Here is a 17,139-nt window from a genome sequence, read left to right on the forward strand (position 1 = left end):
CATTGGCAGGCAGATTCTTAACCGCTGTGCCACCAGGGAAGCCCTGTTTGGTTCTTTATATTTTCTAACTCTTGTTGAAATTCTCATGGTGTTCATCCATTCTTCTCCCAAGTTCAGTAAACATCTTTATGATCATTACCATGAATGCTTTCAGGTAGATTGCTTATCTCCACTTCATTTAGTTCTTTTTCTGAGGTTAAGTCTTGTTCCTTCATTTGTAACACTTTATCTCCTCATTTTGCCCAATTCTCTGTGTTTATTTCTGTGTATTAGGTAGGTCAGTTACCATTCCCAATCTTGGAGAAGTGGCCCTATGTAGGAGATGTTCTATGGGGCCCAGCAGCATGCTCCCCTCTGGTCACCAGAGCTGTATGCTCTAGGGGTGCCTCCTATGTGTGCTGCATGGGCACTCCCACTACAGCAGGACTGACTACTATGGGTGTGCCGGTAGGTGGGGTTGGCCCCTGGCCCAGTTGGCTACAAGGCCATGCCCTGTGTGGTGGCTGTGGGCCCACTGGAGGGTGGGGTAGACTTCCAAGCTGGTTGGCTGTGCAGCCTGGGGTGGGGCATGAGGCTGCTGCTGGCCTATTCCCATCGGCGGGCAGGGCCTTGTCCCCAGTGCTGCTAGGCTAGAGAGAGGGCTCCAAAATGGTGCTTGCCAGTGCAGGTGTTATCATGGTAGAATGAGCTCCAAAAATGGCTGTTGCCAGCGTCTCTGTCCCCAGGGGGAGTCCCAGTTGCCTTCTGCCTCTCTAGGCTGCTCTCCAATATCAGCAAGTGAGACCGACCCAGGTTCCTCTCAAGCTACTGCCTCTCTGCTGGGATGCAGAGTGTGTGAGGTTTTGCATTTGCCCTCTAATAGTGGAGCCTGTTTCCTCTAGCCCTCTTGCCCTCCTGAACATAAGCCCCACTGGTTTTCAAAGCCAGATGTTCTGGGGTCTTGTCTTCCCAGTGCAGGACCTCTGGGATTGGGAAGCTTGATGTGGGGCTTGGACCTCTTACTCCTTGGAGAGAATCTCTAGGATTGTGATATTCCTCCCGTTTGTGGGTTGCCAACCTGGGGGAGTGGGTCCTGACTATACTGCGTTTCTGCCCCTCCTATCCATCTCATTGTGGTTCCTTCTTTGTCTTTAGTTGTGGGAAATCTTTTCTGCTAGTCTTCGGGTCATTCTCATAGATAGTGGCTCGGTAGGTACTTTTAATGTTGGTGTATTTGTGGGAAGAGGTGAGTTCAGCGTTTTCCTTCTCCACTGTCTTGGCCACCTCCCCCCATATACATTTTTTTTTAACATCTTTATTGGAGTATAATTGCTTTACAATGGTATGTTAGTTTCTGCTTTATAACAAAGTGAATCAGCTATACATATACATATATCCCCGTATATCTTCCCTCTTGTATCTCCCTCCCTCCCACCCTCCCTATCCCACCCCTCTAGGTGGTCACAAAGCACTGAGCTGATCTCCCTGTGCTATGCAGCTGCTTCCCACTAGCTATCGGTTTTACATTTGGTAGTGTATATATGTCCATGCCACTCTCTCACTTTGTCCCAGCTTACCCTTCCCCCTCCCCGTGTCCTCAAGTCCATTCTCTAGTAGGTCTGTATCTTTATTCCCGTCCTGCCCCTAGGTTCCTCATGACCTTTTTTTTTTTTTTTTTTTTCAGATTCCATATATATGTGTTAGCATACGTTATTTGTTTTTCTCTTTCTGACTTACTTCACTCTGTATGACAGACTCTAGGTCCATCCACCTCACTACAAATAACTCAATTTTGTTTCTTTTTATGGCTGAGTAATATTCCATTGTATATATGTGCCACATCTTTATCCATTCATCTGTTGACGGACACTTAGGTTGCTTCCATGTCCTGGCCATTGTAAATAGAGCTGCAATGAACATTGTGGTACATGACTCTTTTTGAATTATGGTTTTCTCAGGGTATATGCCCAGTAGTGGGCTTGCTGGGTCGTATGGTAGTTCTATTTTTAGTTTTTTAAGGAACAACATTAAATGCACCAACATTCTAATTTTAGGGGGTCCCAGAAGAAGAAGAGAAAAAGAAAGGGACTGAGAAAATATTTGAAGAGATTATAGTCGAAAACTTCCCTAATATGGGAAAGGAAATTGTTAATCAAGTTCAGGAAGTGCAGAGAGTCCCATACAGAAAAATCCAAGGAGAAACACACCAAGACACATATTAATCAAGCTATCAAAAATTAAATACAAAGAAAAAATATTAAAAGCAGCAAGGGAAAAATAACAAATAACATACAAGGGAATCCCCATAAGGTTAACAGCTGATCTTTCAGCAGAAACTCTGCAAGCCAGAAGGGAGTGGCAGGACATATTTAAAGTGATGAAAGGGAAAAACCTACAACCAAGATTACTCTACCCAGCAAGGATCTCATTCAGATTCAATGGAGAAATTAAAACCTTTACAGACAAGCAAAAGCTAAGAGAATTCAGCACCACCAAACCAGCTTTACAACAAATGCTAAAGGAACTTCTCTAGGCAGGAAACACAAGAGAAGGAAAAGACCTACAATAACAAACCCTCCTGTATACTTTAAATCATCTCTAGATTACTTATAATACCTCATACAATGTAAATGCTATATAAATTGTTGCCAGCATGTAGCTAATTCAACTTTTGCTTTTTGGAATTTTCTGAAAATTTTTTTCCAAGTATCTTTCATCCACGGTTAGTTGAACCTGCAGATGCAGAGGGCCAACTGTATATATATGTGTGTGTGTGTGTGTGTGTGTGTGTGTGTGTATACACACACATGTGTGGGGCTCTATTTCCAGACTCTATTCTTTTCCATTGATCTACATCTATTCTTCACCCCTATACCTCACTGGCTTGATTACTTTAGCTTTATATAAGTTCTGAATTCAATAGTATGAGTCTCCAACTTTGTTCTTTTTCAAAATTGTTTTGGCTTTTCCAAGTACTTTTGTTTTTCCATATAAGTTTTTCCATATAAGTTTAAAAACTGCTGGGCAGTTTCTACAATGCAGCCTGCTGGCATATCAATTAAGAATGCTTTGATTCTTTTGATCCATTTGGTAGAATTAATCTCTCAACAATGAGCCTTCTGATCTATAAACATGGTATATCTCTCCATTTACTTAGAACTTTGATTTCTCTTTTCAATGTTTTGCATATAGCTCCTGTCCCTTTCTAAGGTGCTGCCTGGGCTCTAAGGAGGCACTGACATGCCTGCACCTCGTTTGTTCTCAGGCATCTCAACTTAAGCTTTTATTGGCCCCTTGTCACCCCTTCCTTGGAACATGCTGCTGTCAATCTTCCATCTCAGTGAATGGCATCTCCCCCTACTTAGCTGTTCAAGCTGGATAACTGGGCTTCACCACTGAGACCATCCTGATCCCATCTCCCCACAGCCAGAAACAACTCTGCCTCCAAAACACATTTTGAATCCATCCGCTTCTTTCCATCTACATTTTACCATCCTTGACTCAGACATCCCATCTCCCGCCTGGATTATGCAGTAGCTCCCTAATTGTTCTTACTTCTACTCTTACTCCCTTCCTCTCATGCAAGTGTTCTCTACCCAGAACCAGACTGATGTTTTTATAATGTAAATCTGATCATCTTACTGCTCTGCTTAAAACCCAACAAGGGTGACTACTACCCTTACAATAAAACCCAAATCCCTTTTTATGGGCTTTGCCTACTGCTCTCACTCAACTTGTTTCATGACCTTCCTTGGGCCTTGCCAACACCAAGCTCTTTTTAACGTTGGGGGCTTTGTACATATCTTTTCCTGCCTGGAATGGTCTCCCCACAATCTTTGCCTAGAGAACTCCCACTCATGTTCGGGTTTTATTTTAAATGTCATCTTGCAAATCAAAACCATGATGAGATACCACCTTACGCCTGTCCAAATGACTGTCACCAAAAAGACAACAAATAACAAGTGTTGTTAAAGATGTGGGGAAAAGGGAACACTTGTGCACTGTTGGTAGAAATGTAAATTGGTGCAGCCACTGTGGAAACATTATGGAGGGTCCTCAAAAAATTAAAAATATAACTGCCATATGATATAGGAATTTTTTACTTCTCGGTATTTACCCAAAGAAAATAAAAACATTAATTTGAAAAAATATACCCACCCCAATGTTCACTGCAGCATTATTTACAGTAGCCAAGATCTGGAAGCAACCTAAATGCTCATCAATAGATGAATGGATAAGGAAGATATGATATATATATATATATACAATGGAATATTACTCAGCCATTTCAAAAAAAATGAAAATTTTCTATTTGTGACAAAATGGGTGGATCTAGATGGTATTATGCTAAATGAAATAAGTCAGAAAAAGTCAAATACTGTATGATCCCCTTTATATGGGGAATCTTAAAAAAAAAAAAAGAAAACAGATTCATAGACAGAGAACAAATGGGTGATTACCAGAAGGGGATGGTGGGGGCAAAATAGGTGACGGGGATTAAGAGGTACAAACCTACAGTTATAAAATAAGTCATGGGATGTAATACACAGCATAAGGAATAGGGTCAATAATATTGTAATAACTTTGGAGACAGATGGTTACTAGACTTAATCATGGTGATCATTTCATAATGTATGCAAATGTCAAATCACTATGCAGTACACCTGGAATTACCATAATATTGTTCCTCAACTGTATTTCAATTTTTGTCCCTTAAAATTTACCACCTTAACCATTCTTATGTGTATTTTGCCACAATAAAAAAAAATTGGGGAAAAAAAGGTCATCTCAGAGAGGCCTACTACTCCTCAGAGCACGCTGATCTTTTTCTTTTAAAGTCTGTAATGTCTGTTTATTTATTTTTATCCAAATAGCTTTCTGACCCACTTCGTGGATGCTGAAATGAAGCTGTTTGAGGGCCCAGTTATGGAAATTCCAGGTGTCACTGCTCCCCCACCCCCACCAGGGTTTGAGTGGAACCTGAGGTCGAGAGCTCCCGCCCATGGCTGGGCCAACAGACCTAGCATCCTGTGCTTTTTTGTGTCCCCGTGTTGGGAAGGGAGGCAAGAGGCTCTCCTGGCTCCTCAACTCTGGCCCCTTCCAGCCCCCAGCTCATCCTGCCCAGCCTTTCCTTCTGCGTCCTGCTGGCGGAGCCCTCAGACACCCCTGGGACCGATTTCTTCTCCCTAGGTCCCAGCCGCCTCCGTTCACTGTTAAGGTCAGCCCCAGCTGGTGGGCGCCCCGACTGGAGGCGAGGCCGTGACGTTGCCCCACCTCTGCAGCCAACCCAGCAAGGGTGTGAGGCTCCCCGGACGCACAGGCGGCCCGAGGTCACACACCCGGCGGGTGGTCGTGATGCCCAGGGCCCCGCACTCCGTGTGGGCGCGCATCACGACTGGGCAGTGGCAGCCGAGAGTCCTAAGCCTAGAAAAGCCGACCGTCGCAGGCTACCGTGGGAGCGGGCGCTGGTCTGCGGAGGCCGGGCGGGGGCGCAGATGGGGAGCTTCAGGCCATGGGGACAGGCGACGGGACCCGGGTGGGGCGGAGGGCTCCGGCGGGCTGCGAATGGGGACTGTGTCAGGGTCGGGCCAGGGGGCGAGCCCGAGGGTGGGTGCGGGCTGGACTGCAGAAGGAGGGCTCCGGGGCCGCAGAGGGGCAGAAGACTGGGGTGGGCGCGTTCTCAGGGACCCCCTGCTGGACCCGCAATGGGGTGGGGAGGGGGAGGAGCAGCTGACCGGGGCTGGGGGGTAGTCACGGGGAGGGAGGGTCCTGAGGGTGGTCTGGGAGCGTCGAGCTCGGGTCCGGGCTCCGGGGTGGGCTCCCGGGCCAGCTGCGGTGGGACCCTTTAGAGGGGGTGGGGGGCGGGTTGGTGGCGCCACGCCTCCCCTCCTCCCCACTAAACATCTCTGCCTCCCAGCTGCGTGACCTTGGGCTCTGTTAAATGGGCTTCTAACACCCCGAAGTGGTAGGTGTTTTCAAAGTAAGTAAATAAGATACTTCGTGCCAAGCTGCTTAGTACTTGGTCCTGGTTTACAATCTCCACACTCCCCTCAGGCCTTACCTCCCCTTATGTGAGGAGCAAAGAGAGCCTCTTAGAGACTAAGTAAACCACTCGGGGTCCCACAGCCGGGGAGTGGCCCCTGGGATTCCAAGCCAGGTCAGCTCAGAGCACAAGCCTTTTGCGGGATTCTGGCTGAGGGCATGTCCTGGATGCCTGGTGGAGGTGCTGGGGCTGGTTCAGTCCTGTCCCCTTGGGCCAGTTCTCTCCCTCTTGGGCCTCGGTTTCCCCATGTGTTGAATGAAGGAACAGCAGAGCATGATCTCCACGACTGGGTTCTGAGGGGGGGGCCTGGATGCTGCTCTTGGGGGCCGTGTGCAGCCACACCTCCAGGTGCAGGGCCACAACTCGGCTCTCTCAGCTGGTCCCTTCACTGCTGCTGGTTCTGGCACTTGGGACTGGGCAGTGGGGGGCAGGCCAGCTGCGGAGACTTCCTGGGTCCCGAGGATTTTGGTTTCATGTAGTGCAGGACCAGGCTGAGCTGTGGCCTCCTGAGCTTGTGGAAGGCGGGCTCAGGCTGGGGTGGGGTGGGGGAGGATGGAGTGGGGCCTCTCCCCTGACTCTCTGATGGGCAAGTGGCCAGGCTGAGGGCCTGGGAGCCCTAGAGCCGCCCCCCCTGTCCCATGAATAGTCTCTTCCTAGGGAAATGAGGCTTCCTCCAAGGCCTCCCCTGAGCCCTGTTGCCCACACACCCCTGTGCTTGGTCTTGACGTGGTCCCAAGGCTGCCTGACCTTGAGCTACCCCCTTCCTTACATCTCTCTACCTTCCTTGGGGACTTCTGCAGCAGTCCCACCTCTCTCCCTTGAACCCCCAGCCCTGCAGGGACCACTGAGCTGCCCAGGCCAGTGCTGAGGGCTCCTCAGAAGATGACGATGACCACGGGCTGAAGAAGGCAGGCCTGATGACCCTTAGCCACCCCCTCGCCTTGTCTGGTTCATCCTCTCCCCTGCGTGGTGTAGAGCTGGTGGCTTGATGGGGATGGGTTCTGGGAGCACCATGTCTGAACAGTGCCTGCAATAGTAAGCTGGGTTTCTGGAAGATTCTGTGGTTGAACATAGCCTCTGGGCAAGCCCTCCCTGAGCCAGGCAGAAGGAATGGTTCCTGGGATAGCAGGTGGTACTGCCTGGGGCTTTCCACATGCAGGACCAAGGAAGGGGCTGAGCGACAGCTGTCTCCCCTGACACCCCCCACCCCCCAGTATTCACCCTGGTTGGGTGCTGCCTTAGCCTGGTTCCAGGCCCAGGCCTCCCCCTGTCACCGGAATCCATCACGTTCTGTGGAGCCTTGCAGCTTACAGAGCTCTCTCACCATGTTGTCTCATGTGGCAAAGGTGCGATGAAGCCCAGGCTGCTGGGCCTGTTTGCAGAAGGAGGGCTGCTCCCGGATGGGAAGATGAGTGGGCGGGGGAGCGTGGGCTCAGTCCCTGTGTCTGAGCGGGCCTCTGCCTCCCCCTGACTGGCCAGCGGGGAGTAGTCCTGGTGCCCTAGTAACAGGAGAGGAGCCGGAGGAAGCCACTGTGGGCAGATCTGAGGTGGGTCCCCTGCCTCTGAATGTCCACTCTGCGGAGGGAGGGCATCAGGGCCCCACCCCCAGGCCATCTCAGGGAGCCCCTGTCCCAGGGACTTTTCTGGGTTGAAGCTCCAGAAGCCCTTGCTGCTGTCCTAGGACACAGTGGGATTTGAATATGGGCCATCCTGTCTGGGGGCCACCAGACCCCCAATCCTGTCTTCCCGCCTGGCATCCCTCAGCAAGTTCTGCAGGGCCAGGAACCCCCCTGTCCCCTGTCAGGCAGAGGAGAGATCCCTACGCTGAGGCCCCCTCCCCCTCCGGGTCTAACCTGGCCCCTGCCTCCCAGGGGGTTGAAACCCCTCTAACCTCTTAACCCCCCACCCCAAAGAAGAAAAGGCCCAGCCAAAGCCCAGGTTAGAGAAACCATTCTTGTTGGTTTAGTTATCAACCTCATCTGCGAGGGTTGGGGACTTGAAAACAGGAAATGACCTGGGATGGGGTTTTGTCACTTCACATATATACACGTGCGCCCACACGTGCACACGTGCTGACCACATCCACAGCAAGTGGGCCCTGGAGGGGTATGTGTGGAGACACTTACTGGAAGCCTGAGAACAAAACAAGCTGTGCAAAGACAGTGGGCCACCAGGACACACACCCAACAGAAGGGGGTCCCAGGGGCCCAGGAGAGGAGAAAGGCAGAGTGGACTTGGGGTCCCTCTCATCGAACTCCTAACGCCCCTCCATGGCTCTGCGCCCCAGACAGTCCGGGAGCGGGATGAGGTCGGTGCCGGCGTGGAGAGGCCCCTTTTCTGCTTGAGCGTAGAGTCGGTTCTCAACAGAGATGAAGCTGCTGCGAGCGGAGGCCGGCAGGGGTGCCCAGGGGACAGGGCTCTGGCTGGGGAGCGGCGCCCACCCGGGCAGGGGCTGGGGTGGGAGGACCCGGTGCAGAGTTGCCGGGCTGAAGTAGCTGGTGTTGATGGTGGCGTAGGGGATGTGGAGAGAGGTCAGGGAGGCTTGGCCGGCTGCCTGCAGGGGAGACGGGGAAGGAGGCTCAAGTGAGGCTCCACCTCGTGGCCCCCCACCTCCAGCCCCTCCATTCCCCTCTCCAAAGCCATCCCCCGATCCTCACACTTGCTCTCCTCTGTGTCTGGGGGCTGCTGTGTCTGGGTGGCTGAAGCTTCATGACAGACCTGGGAGAGAGTTAGGAGGGTCAGAGGCAAAGCATCTGGCTGGCCCAGTGCCGTGGGGATTTGGATCAGCAGGGGCTGGGTCTCACCAGTGCCTTTGCCGACGCAGGAGGTAGAGGAGGTAGACGCAGCCAAAGAGAAGGACCCCTGAGACCCCCAAGATCCCAGCCAGGTCAGCTCGCAGCATGGTGGCTGGAGTAGGAGCAGGGAGCCCTGTGCACAGAGAGAGACATACCGGTTAGGTGCCTGGCACCCCCGAGTCCCTCCCTGTCCTCCCGGGGCCCCCTCTCCTCGTCAGCCCCACCTTGGTCTGGGCTGAGGGAGAGGTTCCCACAGGCCTCCTGGGAGCCCTCGGGGAAGGAAGTAAACTTGCAGCAGAAGGTGGTGCTGGGACTGGAGCTTCTCCCCTCGGACCCTTCCAAGGTGAGGGAGATGCTGGCTCTGGTTTCCCAGTGGGCCCGGCAGGCAGGGTTCCAGTGTTGGGTGCCGAATTTTGGGTGCAACACAGCCAGCGTGGTCCCTCCGGCACCGTCGGGGCCCCCGTAGCTCACAGTCACCAGGGAGATAGAGCCAGATCCCAGGAATCCACAGCGGACGGTGAAGGATGGGGACCCAGTGGCCTCCATCTGAACCTGCACCCACACCTCAGGAGTCCCTGTGGGATACAGGCACAGGAGCTAGGACCCGGGCCTGGGTCTCTGCCCCGTCCCCATGGCCTCTGCATCTCTCTGGCCCCCACTCACCAGCAGTGATGCAGAGAGTCAGCAGCGCCAAGAGCAGGCCCAGGGCCCGGGGCCTGTCCATGGCTCCCCTCTGGCCCAGGCTCTGGGGGCTGCCGTGGTGGGGACAGCACCTGTGTTTCCGGTCTCATCGCAGGAAGTTTTTACGTGTGAGCGGGCCCTAGAAGCGCTGCTTGGTGCTCTCCGCAAACCTGCCCCACTTCCTTCTCTGTCTTCCTCAGGGTGGTGAATCCAGGGTTGAGGACCCCCTCCCTCAGGAGACTTAAAGTGACAGTGACAAGGTTTTCCCTGTCCCCAGGCTGTGCTTTAGTGTGAGCAGGCCGGTGGCTCTGGTTCCCTTCCCAGCCCTGCCTGTGGGTACCAACCCTGGGCAGGCTCTGGGGAAGGGCGGGAGGGGGAAGGGAAGAGACGCCACAGGGGGACCTGAGATGTCCTTTCCATGGGAGGGAGGGCCCCCCCGGTTTCTCCTTAGGAAGAAGGCTCTGACACCCCCCCCTCACCCTCAGCTAAGGGGTAGGGAAGTGGTGGAACTTGGGAAGAGGAAGACCTGTAAGCAGGAGAACCAGTAGGGGAGCAGGCACAGCTTGACCGGTGGCTTGCCTACGGAACTCTGCCCCATCTGCAGCCTTCCTCCCCACAGCTGAGGGCAACTGGTTTCCAGCCGCGAAGGCCAAAGGCGCATAGTCACCTGTGACTCTTCATGCATCTCCAGCCCATCAGGAAATTCTGAAGGCTTCCCATCCTGACCACCTGAACTCTTCTTACCACTCCCACCTCTCGGGACACAAGCCGTCTTTCCCCACAAAGTGTTGCTGTAAATTGCTTTCCTGTGTATGTTCGTTTACAGAATGAAAATTGACCAGCATGCTGCTGTAAACAGTGACAAGTGATCAGAAGGCTTTGTGTCCTGTCTTATCCTGTGCTGAGCTTGCATCTGGAGTGAGAGTAGCTTGGTGAGCTCAAGCTTAGAGCCACGGGTCTGTGTTGAGGACTCCTGTCCAGGGTGTGGTGAGAACTGAGAGGTGGCCCCACCTCAGGGCTGTGGTCCCCTGAGGCCTGCCCTGCACACATGCCCCTGACTCAGCATCTCTTCTAATTCTGTGGTGTTAGCCAGTCAGCCTCTTAAGTAAACTCTACCACCCCATCCACACCTGAGAGGCTGGATAAGCAGGGCCTCCAGGCCAGTCACTTCACTGTTCCCAGCCCAGGGAGCATTCATTCTCTCAACCCTTTGAACTTCTCTCAGGCTCGGTGTGCCAATCTCCAAACCTGACTCTGACCCACTCTCACCACTTCCTCCACTACTGTTCCTGACACAGGGGAGGCCTGTGCAAAACTCACCCACTTCAAGGAGGCCCAGCCCAGCGTGGGTGCCGAGCAGCTGGGCACATGGGGCTGCCGACCTCAGTCTCCCTAGCCTGGAAGACCCTTATCTTCTCCCCAGTTTGCAAGGGCCAGATCAAATCCCACCCACTCCAGGAAGCTGAACTGAGTGAGCTTTTCCTTCTTGGACAACCATTGCACAGATAGCGGGCCCTAGGTGGTGGCTCTTTTATTAACCTCCACACGGTCCAAGTACACATAGAGGAGCTCAATACTGGGTGATCAATGGATGAATGAAAAGCCATGGCATGAAGTTAACTACTCACAAAATTTTCCATTTTTTTCAGTCTTGTAAGCCACGTTGTCCCCAGTAAGTTCTCATTGTATAAGATTCAAAAAACACAGAGTAGAAAACATTACTGTTCTTCACCAGCCTGCCCATTCCCTTTTCCCTCCCCATTTTAATTTTCAATAAGGCTAAAATTATCAATCTTTTATTGTTTCTGGATTTTGTGTATTGCTTAGGAGGGCCAAATTATAAAAATAACTTAATAGTTTTCTTTTTATGCTTAACTCTTATGAGGGTTTATTTTTAGCCCATGAATAATTTTAATTTGAAGGTGGTGTTATTTTACAATTTAGGTGGACAGCCAGATGCCTTCAAACCACTTGTTGAATAGTCACTTGCCATCTTTTTAATTTATTATTATTATTGATGTATAGTTGAGTTACTAGTTTCAGGTGTACAACACAGTGATTCAAATTTTTAAGTAGATTATACTCCACTTAAAATTATAAAATATTGCCTGTATTCCCTGTGCTGTACAATCCTTGTAGGTTTATTCTTTTTTTAAACTGAGGTATAATTAAGGTACAAAATTATACAAGTTTCAGATGTACAACACAGTGATTCACAATTTTACAGGTTATATTCCATTTATAATTATTATAAAATATTGGCTATATTCCCTGTATTACACACTAGATTGTTGTAGCTTATTTATTTTATACATGGTAGTTTGTACCTCTTAATCCCCCACCCCTATCTTGCCCCTTCACACTTCCCTCTCCCACTTGGAACCACTAGTTTGTTCTCTATATCTGTGAGTGCTTCTTTTCTATTATATTCACTAGTTGTATTTTTTAGACTCCACATATAAGTAATAACATAGAGTATTTGTCTTTCTCTTTGTTTGTTTATTTTTGGCTGTGTTGGGTCTTCGTTGCTGCGCACGGGCTTTCTCTAGTTGCGGCGAGCGGGGGCTACTCTTCGTTGGGGTTTGCGGGTTTCTCATTGCGGTGGCTTCCCTTGTTGGGAGCACGGGCTCTAGGCGGGTGGGCTTCAGTAGTTGTGGCGTGTGGGCTCAGTAGTTGTGGCTCGCAGGGTCCAAAGTGCAGGCTCAGTAGTTGTGGCGCACGGGCTTAGTTGCTCCGCAGCATCTGGGATCTTCCCGGACCAGGGCTTGAACCCATGTCCCCTGCACTGGCAGGCGGATTCTTAACCACTGCACCAGCAGGGAAGTCCGTCTGACTTATTTCACTAAACATAATACCCTCTAGGTCCATCCACGCTGTTGCAAATGGCAAAATTTCATTCTTTTTTATGGCTGAGTAGTTTTCCATTGTATATATGTACACCACACTTCTTTATCCATTCATCTGTTGATGGACACTTAGGTTGCTTCCATATCTTGGCTATTGTAAATAATGCTGCTATGAACATTGAGGCGCTTGCATCTTTTCAAATTAGTGTTTCATTTTCTTTGGATATATGCCCAGGAGTGGAATTGCTGGATCATATGGTGGTTTTATTTTCAGTTTTTTGAGGAACCTCCACACTGTTTCCACCAATTGGCTGCACTAATTTACCTTCCCAACAACAGTGTACAATGGTTCCCTTTTCTCCACCTCCTCACCAACATTTGTTATTTGTGGTCTTCTTGATGCTAGCCATTCTGAAAAGTGTGAGGTGACAACTCATCATGGTTTTTATTTGAATTTCTCTGATGATTAGTGATGTTGAGCATCTCTTCATGTGCCTGTTGGCCAATATTTGTCTTCTTTGGAAAAATGTCTATTCAGGTCTTCTGCTCATTTTTTAATTGTTTTTTAAAAAATATTGAGTTGTGGGACTTCCCTAGTGGTCCAGTGGTTAAGCCTCCGTGCTCCCAACGCAGGGGGCCTGGGTTCGATCCCTGGTTAGGGAACTAGATCCCGGATGCCGCAACTGAAAGATCCTGCATGCCACAACGAAGATCTTGCACGTGGCAATGAAGATCCCGCGTGCTGCAACTGAGACCTGGCGCAGCCAAATAAATAAATATATTTTTAAAAAGTATTGAGTTATACAAGCTGTTTATAAATTTTGGATATTAACCCCTTATCAGTCATATCATTTGCAAATATTTTCTGCCATTCAGTAAGTTGTTTTTCTGTTTTGTCAATGGTATTTTTTGCGGTGCAAAAGCTTTTAAATTTAAGTAAGTCCCACTTGTTTATTTTTACTTTTATTTCCTTGGCCCTTGGCAAAAGACTTAAAAAATACATTGCTATGATTTATATCAAAGAGTGTTCTATGTTTCCTTCTAGGAGCTTTATGGTTTCCAGTCTTACGTTTAGATCTTTAATCCATTTTGAGTTTATTTTTGTATGGTGTGAGAAAGTGGTCTAATTTCATTCTTTTACATATAGCTGTCCAGTTTTCCCAGAACCACTTATTGAAGAGACTGTTTTTTCCCCACTGTATATTCTTGCCTCCTTTGTCATAGATTGACTGTAAATGCATGGGTCTATTTCTGAGCTCTCTCTTCTTTTCTATTGATCAATGTGTCTGTTTTTGTGCCAGTACCATACCGTTTTGATTACTGTAGCTTTGTAGTATAGTCTGAAGTCACAGAGCGTGATACGTCCAGCTTTGTTCTTCTTTCTCAAGATTGTTTTGGCTATTTGGGGTCTTTGTGTTTCCACACAGATTTTAGAATTATTTGTTCTAGTTCTGTGAAAAAAATGCCATTAGTATTTTGATTGGGATTGCACTGACCTTATAGATTGCCTTGGGTAGTATGATCATTTTAACAGTATTCTTCTAACCCATGAACACGGTATATCTTTCCATCTGTTTGTGTTGTCTTCAATTTCTTTCAGCAGTGTCTTAGTTTTCCAAGTACAGGTTTTTTATCTCCTTAGATAGATTTATTCCTAGGAATTTTATTCTTTTGATATGACTACAAATGGGATTATTTCCTTAATTTCTCTTTCTGATAGTTTGTTGTTAGTGTAGAGAAATGCAGCAGATTTCTGTATTTTAATTTTGTATCCTGCAACTTTACTGAATTTATTGACGAGTTCTAGTAGTTTTTTGGTGGCATCTGTAGGATTTTCTACATATAGAAAATCATTTATCATGCCATCTGCAAACGGTGACAATTTTACTTCTTCCTTTCCAATTTTGGTGTTTTTATTTATTTTTCTTTTCTGATTATTGTGGCAAGGACTTCCAATACTATTGTTGAATAAAAGTGGTGACAGTGGGCATCCTTGTCTTGTTTCTGATCTTAGAGGAAGTGCTTTCAGCTTTTCACTATTGACTATGATGTTATTTGTGGGCTTATCATATATGGCATTATATCAAAGTATATTCTTATACCCACTGTGGAGAGTTTTTATCATAAATGGATGTTGAATTTTTTCAAAAGCTTTTTCTGCATCTATTAAGATGATTATATGATTTTTATGCTTTAATTTGTTAATGTGGTGTAACACATTGATTTGTAGATACTGACCCATCCTTGCATCCCTGGGATAAACCCCATTTGATCATGGTGTATAATCCTTTTAATGTATTGTTGGATTTGATTTGCTAGTATTTTGTTGAGGATCTTTGCATCTATGTTCATCAGTGATATTGGCCTATAATTTTCTTTCTTTTTTTGTGATATCTTTGCTTTTGGTATCAGGGTGATGCTGGTGGCTTCATAGAATGAGTTCAGAAGCATTGCTTTCTCTGCAATTTTTTTGGAATAGTTTGAGAAGGATAGGTGTTAACTCTTCTCTAAATGTTTGGTAGAAGTAACCTGTGAAGTCACCTGGTCCTGGTCTTTTGTTTGTTGGGAGGTTTTAGAATTACTGATTCAATTTCATTAGTGATCATTGGTCTGTTCATATTTTCTATTTCTTCCTGGTTCAGTCTTGAGAGATTGTACATTTCTAGGAACTTGTCCATTTCTTTTAGGTTGTCCATTTTATTGGCATATAGCTGTCTAGTAACTTTTTATAATCCTTTGTACTTCTGTGGTGTTGGTTGTAACTTTTCCATTTTTGTTTCTGATTTTATTGATTTGAGCCCTCTTTTTTCCTTGATGAGTCAGGCTAAAGGTTTATCAATTTTATCTTTTCAAAGAACCAGGTTTTAACTTCACTGATCTTTTCTATTGATTTTAAAATCTCTATTTATTTCTGCTCTTTATGATTTCTTTCCTTCTACCAACTTTGGGTTTTGTTTATACTTCTTTTTGTAGTTTTAGTTGTTAGGTCAGGTTGTTTGATATTTGTTTCCTGAGGTAGGCTTACACCACTATAAACTTCCCGCTAAGAACTGCTTTTGCCATGTCCCATAGATTTTGGATTGTTGTGTTTTCATTTCCATTTGTCTCCAGGTACTTTTTAATTTTCTCTTTGATTTTTTTTCATTGACCTATTGGTTATTTAGTAGCATTTGTTTAGCCTCCATGTGTTTGTGCTTTTTGCAGGTTTTTTTTCCCCTGTAGTTGATTTCTAGTCTCATAGCATTGTGGTTGGAAAAAATACTTGATATGACTTCAATTTTCAAAAATTTGCTGAGACTTGTCTTGTGGCCTAGCATGTGATCTAACCAGGTGAATGTTCCATGTGCACTTGAAAAGAATGTGTATTCTCCTGCTTTTGGATGGAATGTAATATATATATAAAGTCCATTTGGTCCAGTGATTCCTTGATTTTCTCTCTAGATGATCTGTCCATTGATATAAGTGGAGTGTTAAAGTCCCATACTATTACTGTTACTGTCAATTTTCCCCTTTCTGTCTGTTAATATTTGCTTTATGTATTTAGGTGTTCTATGTTGTGTGCATATATATTTTTATTCATTGTTCTTGGATTGATCCCTTGATCATTATGTAATGTTCTTGTCTCTTGTTCAGCCTCTGTTGTAAAGCCTGTTTTGTCTGATACAAGTATTGCTACCCCAGCTTTCTTCTGATTTTCATTTGCATGGAATACTTTTTTCCATTCCCTCACTTTGTGTGTCTTTAGATCTGAAGTGAGTCTCTTATAGGCAGCATATATACGGGTATTATTTTTTTATCCATTCAGCCACTGTATGTCTTTTGATTAGAGCATTTAGTCCATTTACATTTAAAGTAATTACTGATAGGTATGCACTTATTGCCACTTTCTTAATCGTTTTCTGGTTGTTTTTGTAGTTCTTTTGTCCCTTTCTTCTTCTTTCGTCCTATTCCTTTGTGAATTGATGACTATCTTTAGTGTTACATTTGAATTCCTTTCTATTTTTTCTGTATCTATTATAGATTTTTGGTTTGTTATTACCATGAGGTTTACATATAGCAATTATATATGTGTGATTATTTTAAGTTGCTGATCTCTTGATTTCAAATGCATTTTAATATCTTTTTGTTGTGTACCCTTTACTTATTGTGAGCATAGATGATTGTACTACTTTTGCCTTTTAACCTTCCTAATAGCTTGTATGTGGTTAACTTACTACCTTTCCTGTGTATTTGCCTTTACCAACGAGCTTTTTCTTTTTGTAATTTTCATGTCTCTAGTAGTGGCCTTTATTTTATTTTATTTTATTTTTTGCTTAGTCAAGTCCCTTTAACATTTCTTGTAATGCTGGTTTGGTGGTGCTGAACTCTTTCAGCTTTTGCTTGTCTATAAAACTTTTGATCTCTCCATCAAATCTGAATGAAAACCTTGCCGGGTAGAGTATTCTTAGTTGTAGGTTATTCCCTTTCATCACCATATCATGCCACTCCCTTCTGGCCTGCAAAGTTTCTGCTGAAAAGTCAGCTGATAGCCTTATGGGAGTTCCCTTGTATGTACCTTGTTCCTTTTCCCTTACTGCTTTTAACATTCTCTTATTTTTGCCATTTTAATTACAATGTGTCTGGTGTAATCCTCTTTGGGTTGATCCTGTTTGGGACTCTGTGCTTCCTGGACCTGAATGTCTGTTTTCTTTCCCAGATTATGCAAGTTTTCCACCATTATCTCTTCAAATATGTTTCCTGCCCCTTTCTCTCTCTCTTCTCCTTCTGTTCTGGGACCTCTATACAGTGAGTGTTA

At 46.7% G+C, this 17,139-nt stretch overlaps 2 protein-coding genes across 2 annotated transcripts; both read right to left on the reverse strand.

Annotated features, from left to right (window-relative positions):
- Positions 1-5,198: 5,198 nt before the first annotated feature.
- LOC133104249 (uncharacterized) lies at positions 5,199-7,636 on the reverse strand. Its single transcript, XM_061209882.1, has 4 exons — positions 7,347-7,636; positions 5,715-5,822; positions 5,431-5,642; positions 5,199-5,374 (listed from the first exon to the last, which is right to left on the reverse strand). Exons 1-4 carry the CDS (start codon positions 7,634-7,636, stop codon positions 5,199-5,201), a joined length of 786 nt encoding a protein of 261 aa, XP_061065865.1.
- Positions 7,637-8,279: 643 nt separating this feature from the next.
- Positions 8,280-9,541, reverse strand: PVRIG (PVR related immunoglobulin domain containing). Its single transcript, XM_061209595.1, has 5 exons — positions 9,481-9,541; positions 9,042-9,392; positions 8,827-8,950; positions 8,680-8,740; positions 8,280-8,576 (listed from the first exon to the last, which is right to left on the reverse strand). The coding sequence occupies exons 1-5, from the start codon at positions 9,539-9,541 to the stop codon at positions 8,280-8,282; spliced, it is 894 nt and encodes a 297-aa protein (XP_061065578.1).
- Positions 9,542-17,139: the final 7,598 nt, after the last annotated feature.

Source organism: Eubalaena glacialis, chromosome 13 (assembly GCF_028564815.1).
Source record: "Eubalaena glacialis isolate mEubGla1 chromosome 13, mEubGla1.1.hap2.+ XY, whole genome shotgun sequence".
Classification (NCBI taxonomy): Eukaryota; Metazoa; Chordata; class Mammalia; order Artiodactyla; family Balaenidae; genus Eubalaena; species Eubalaena glacialis.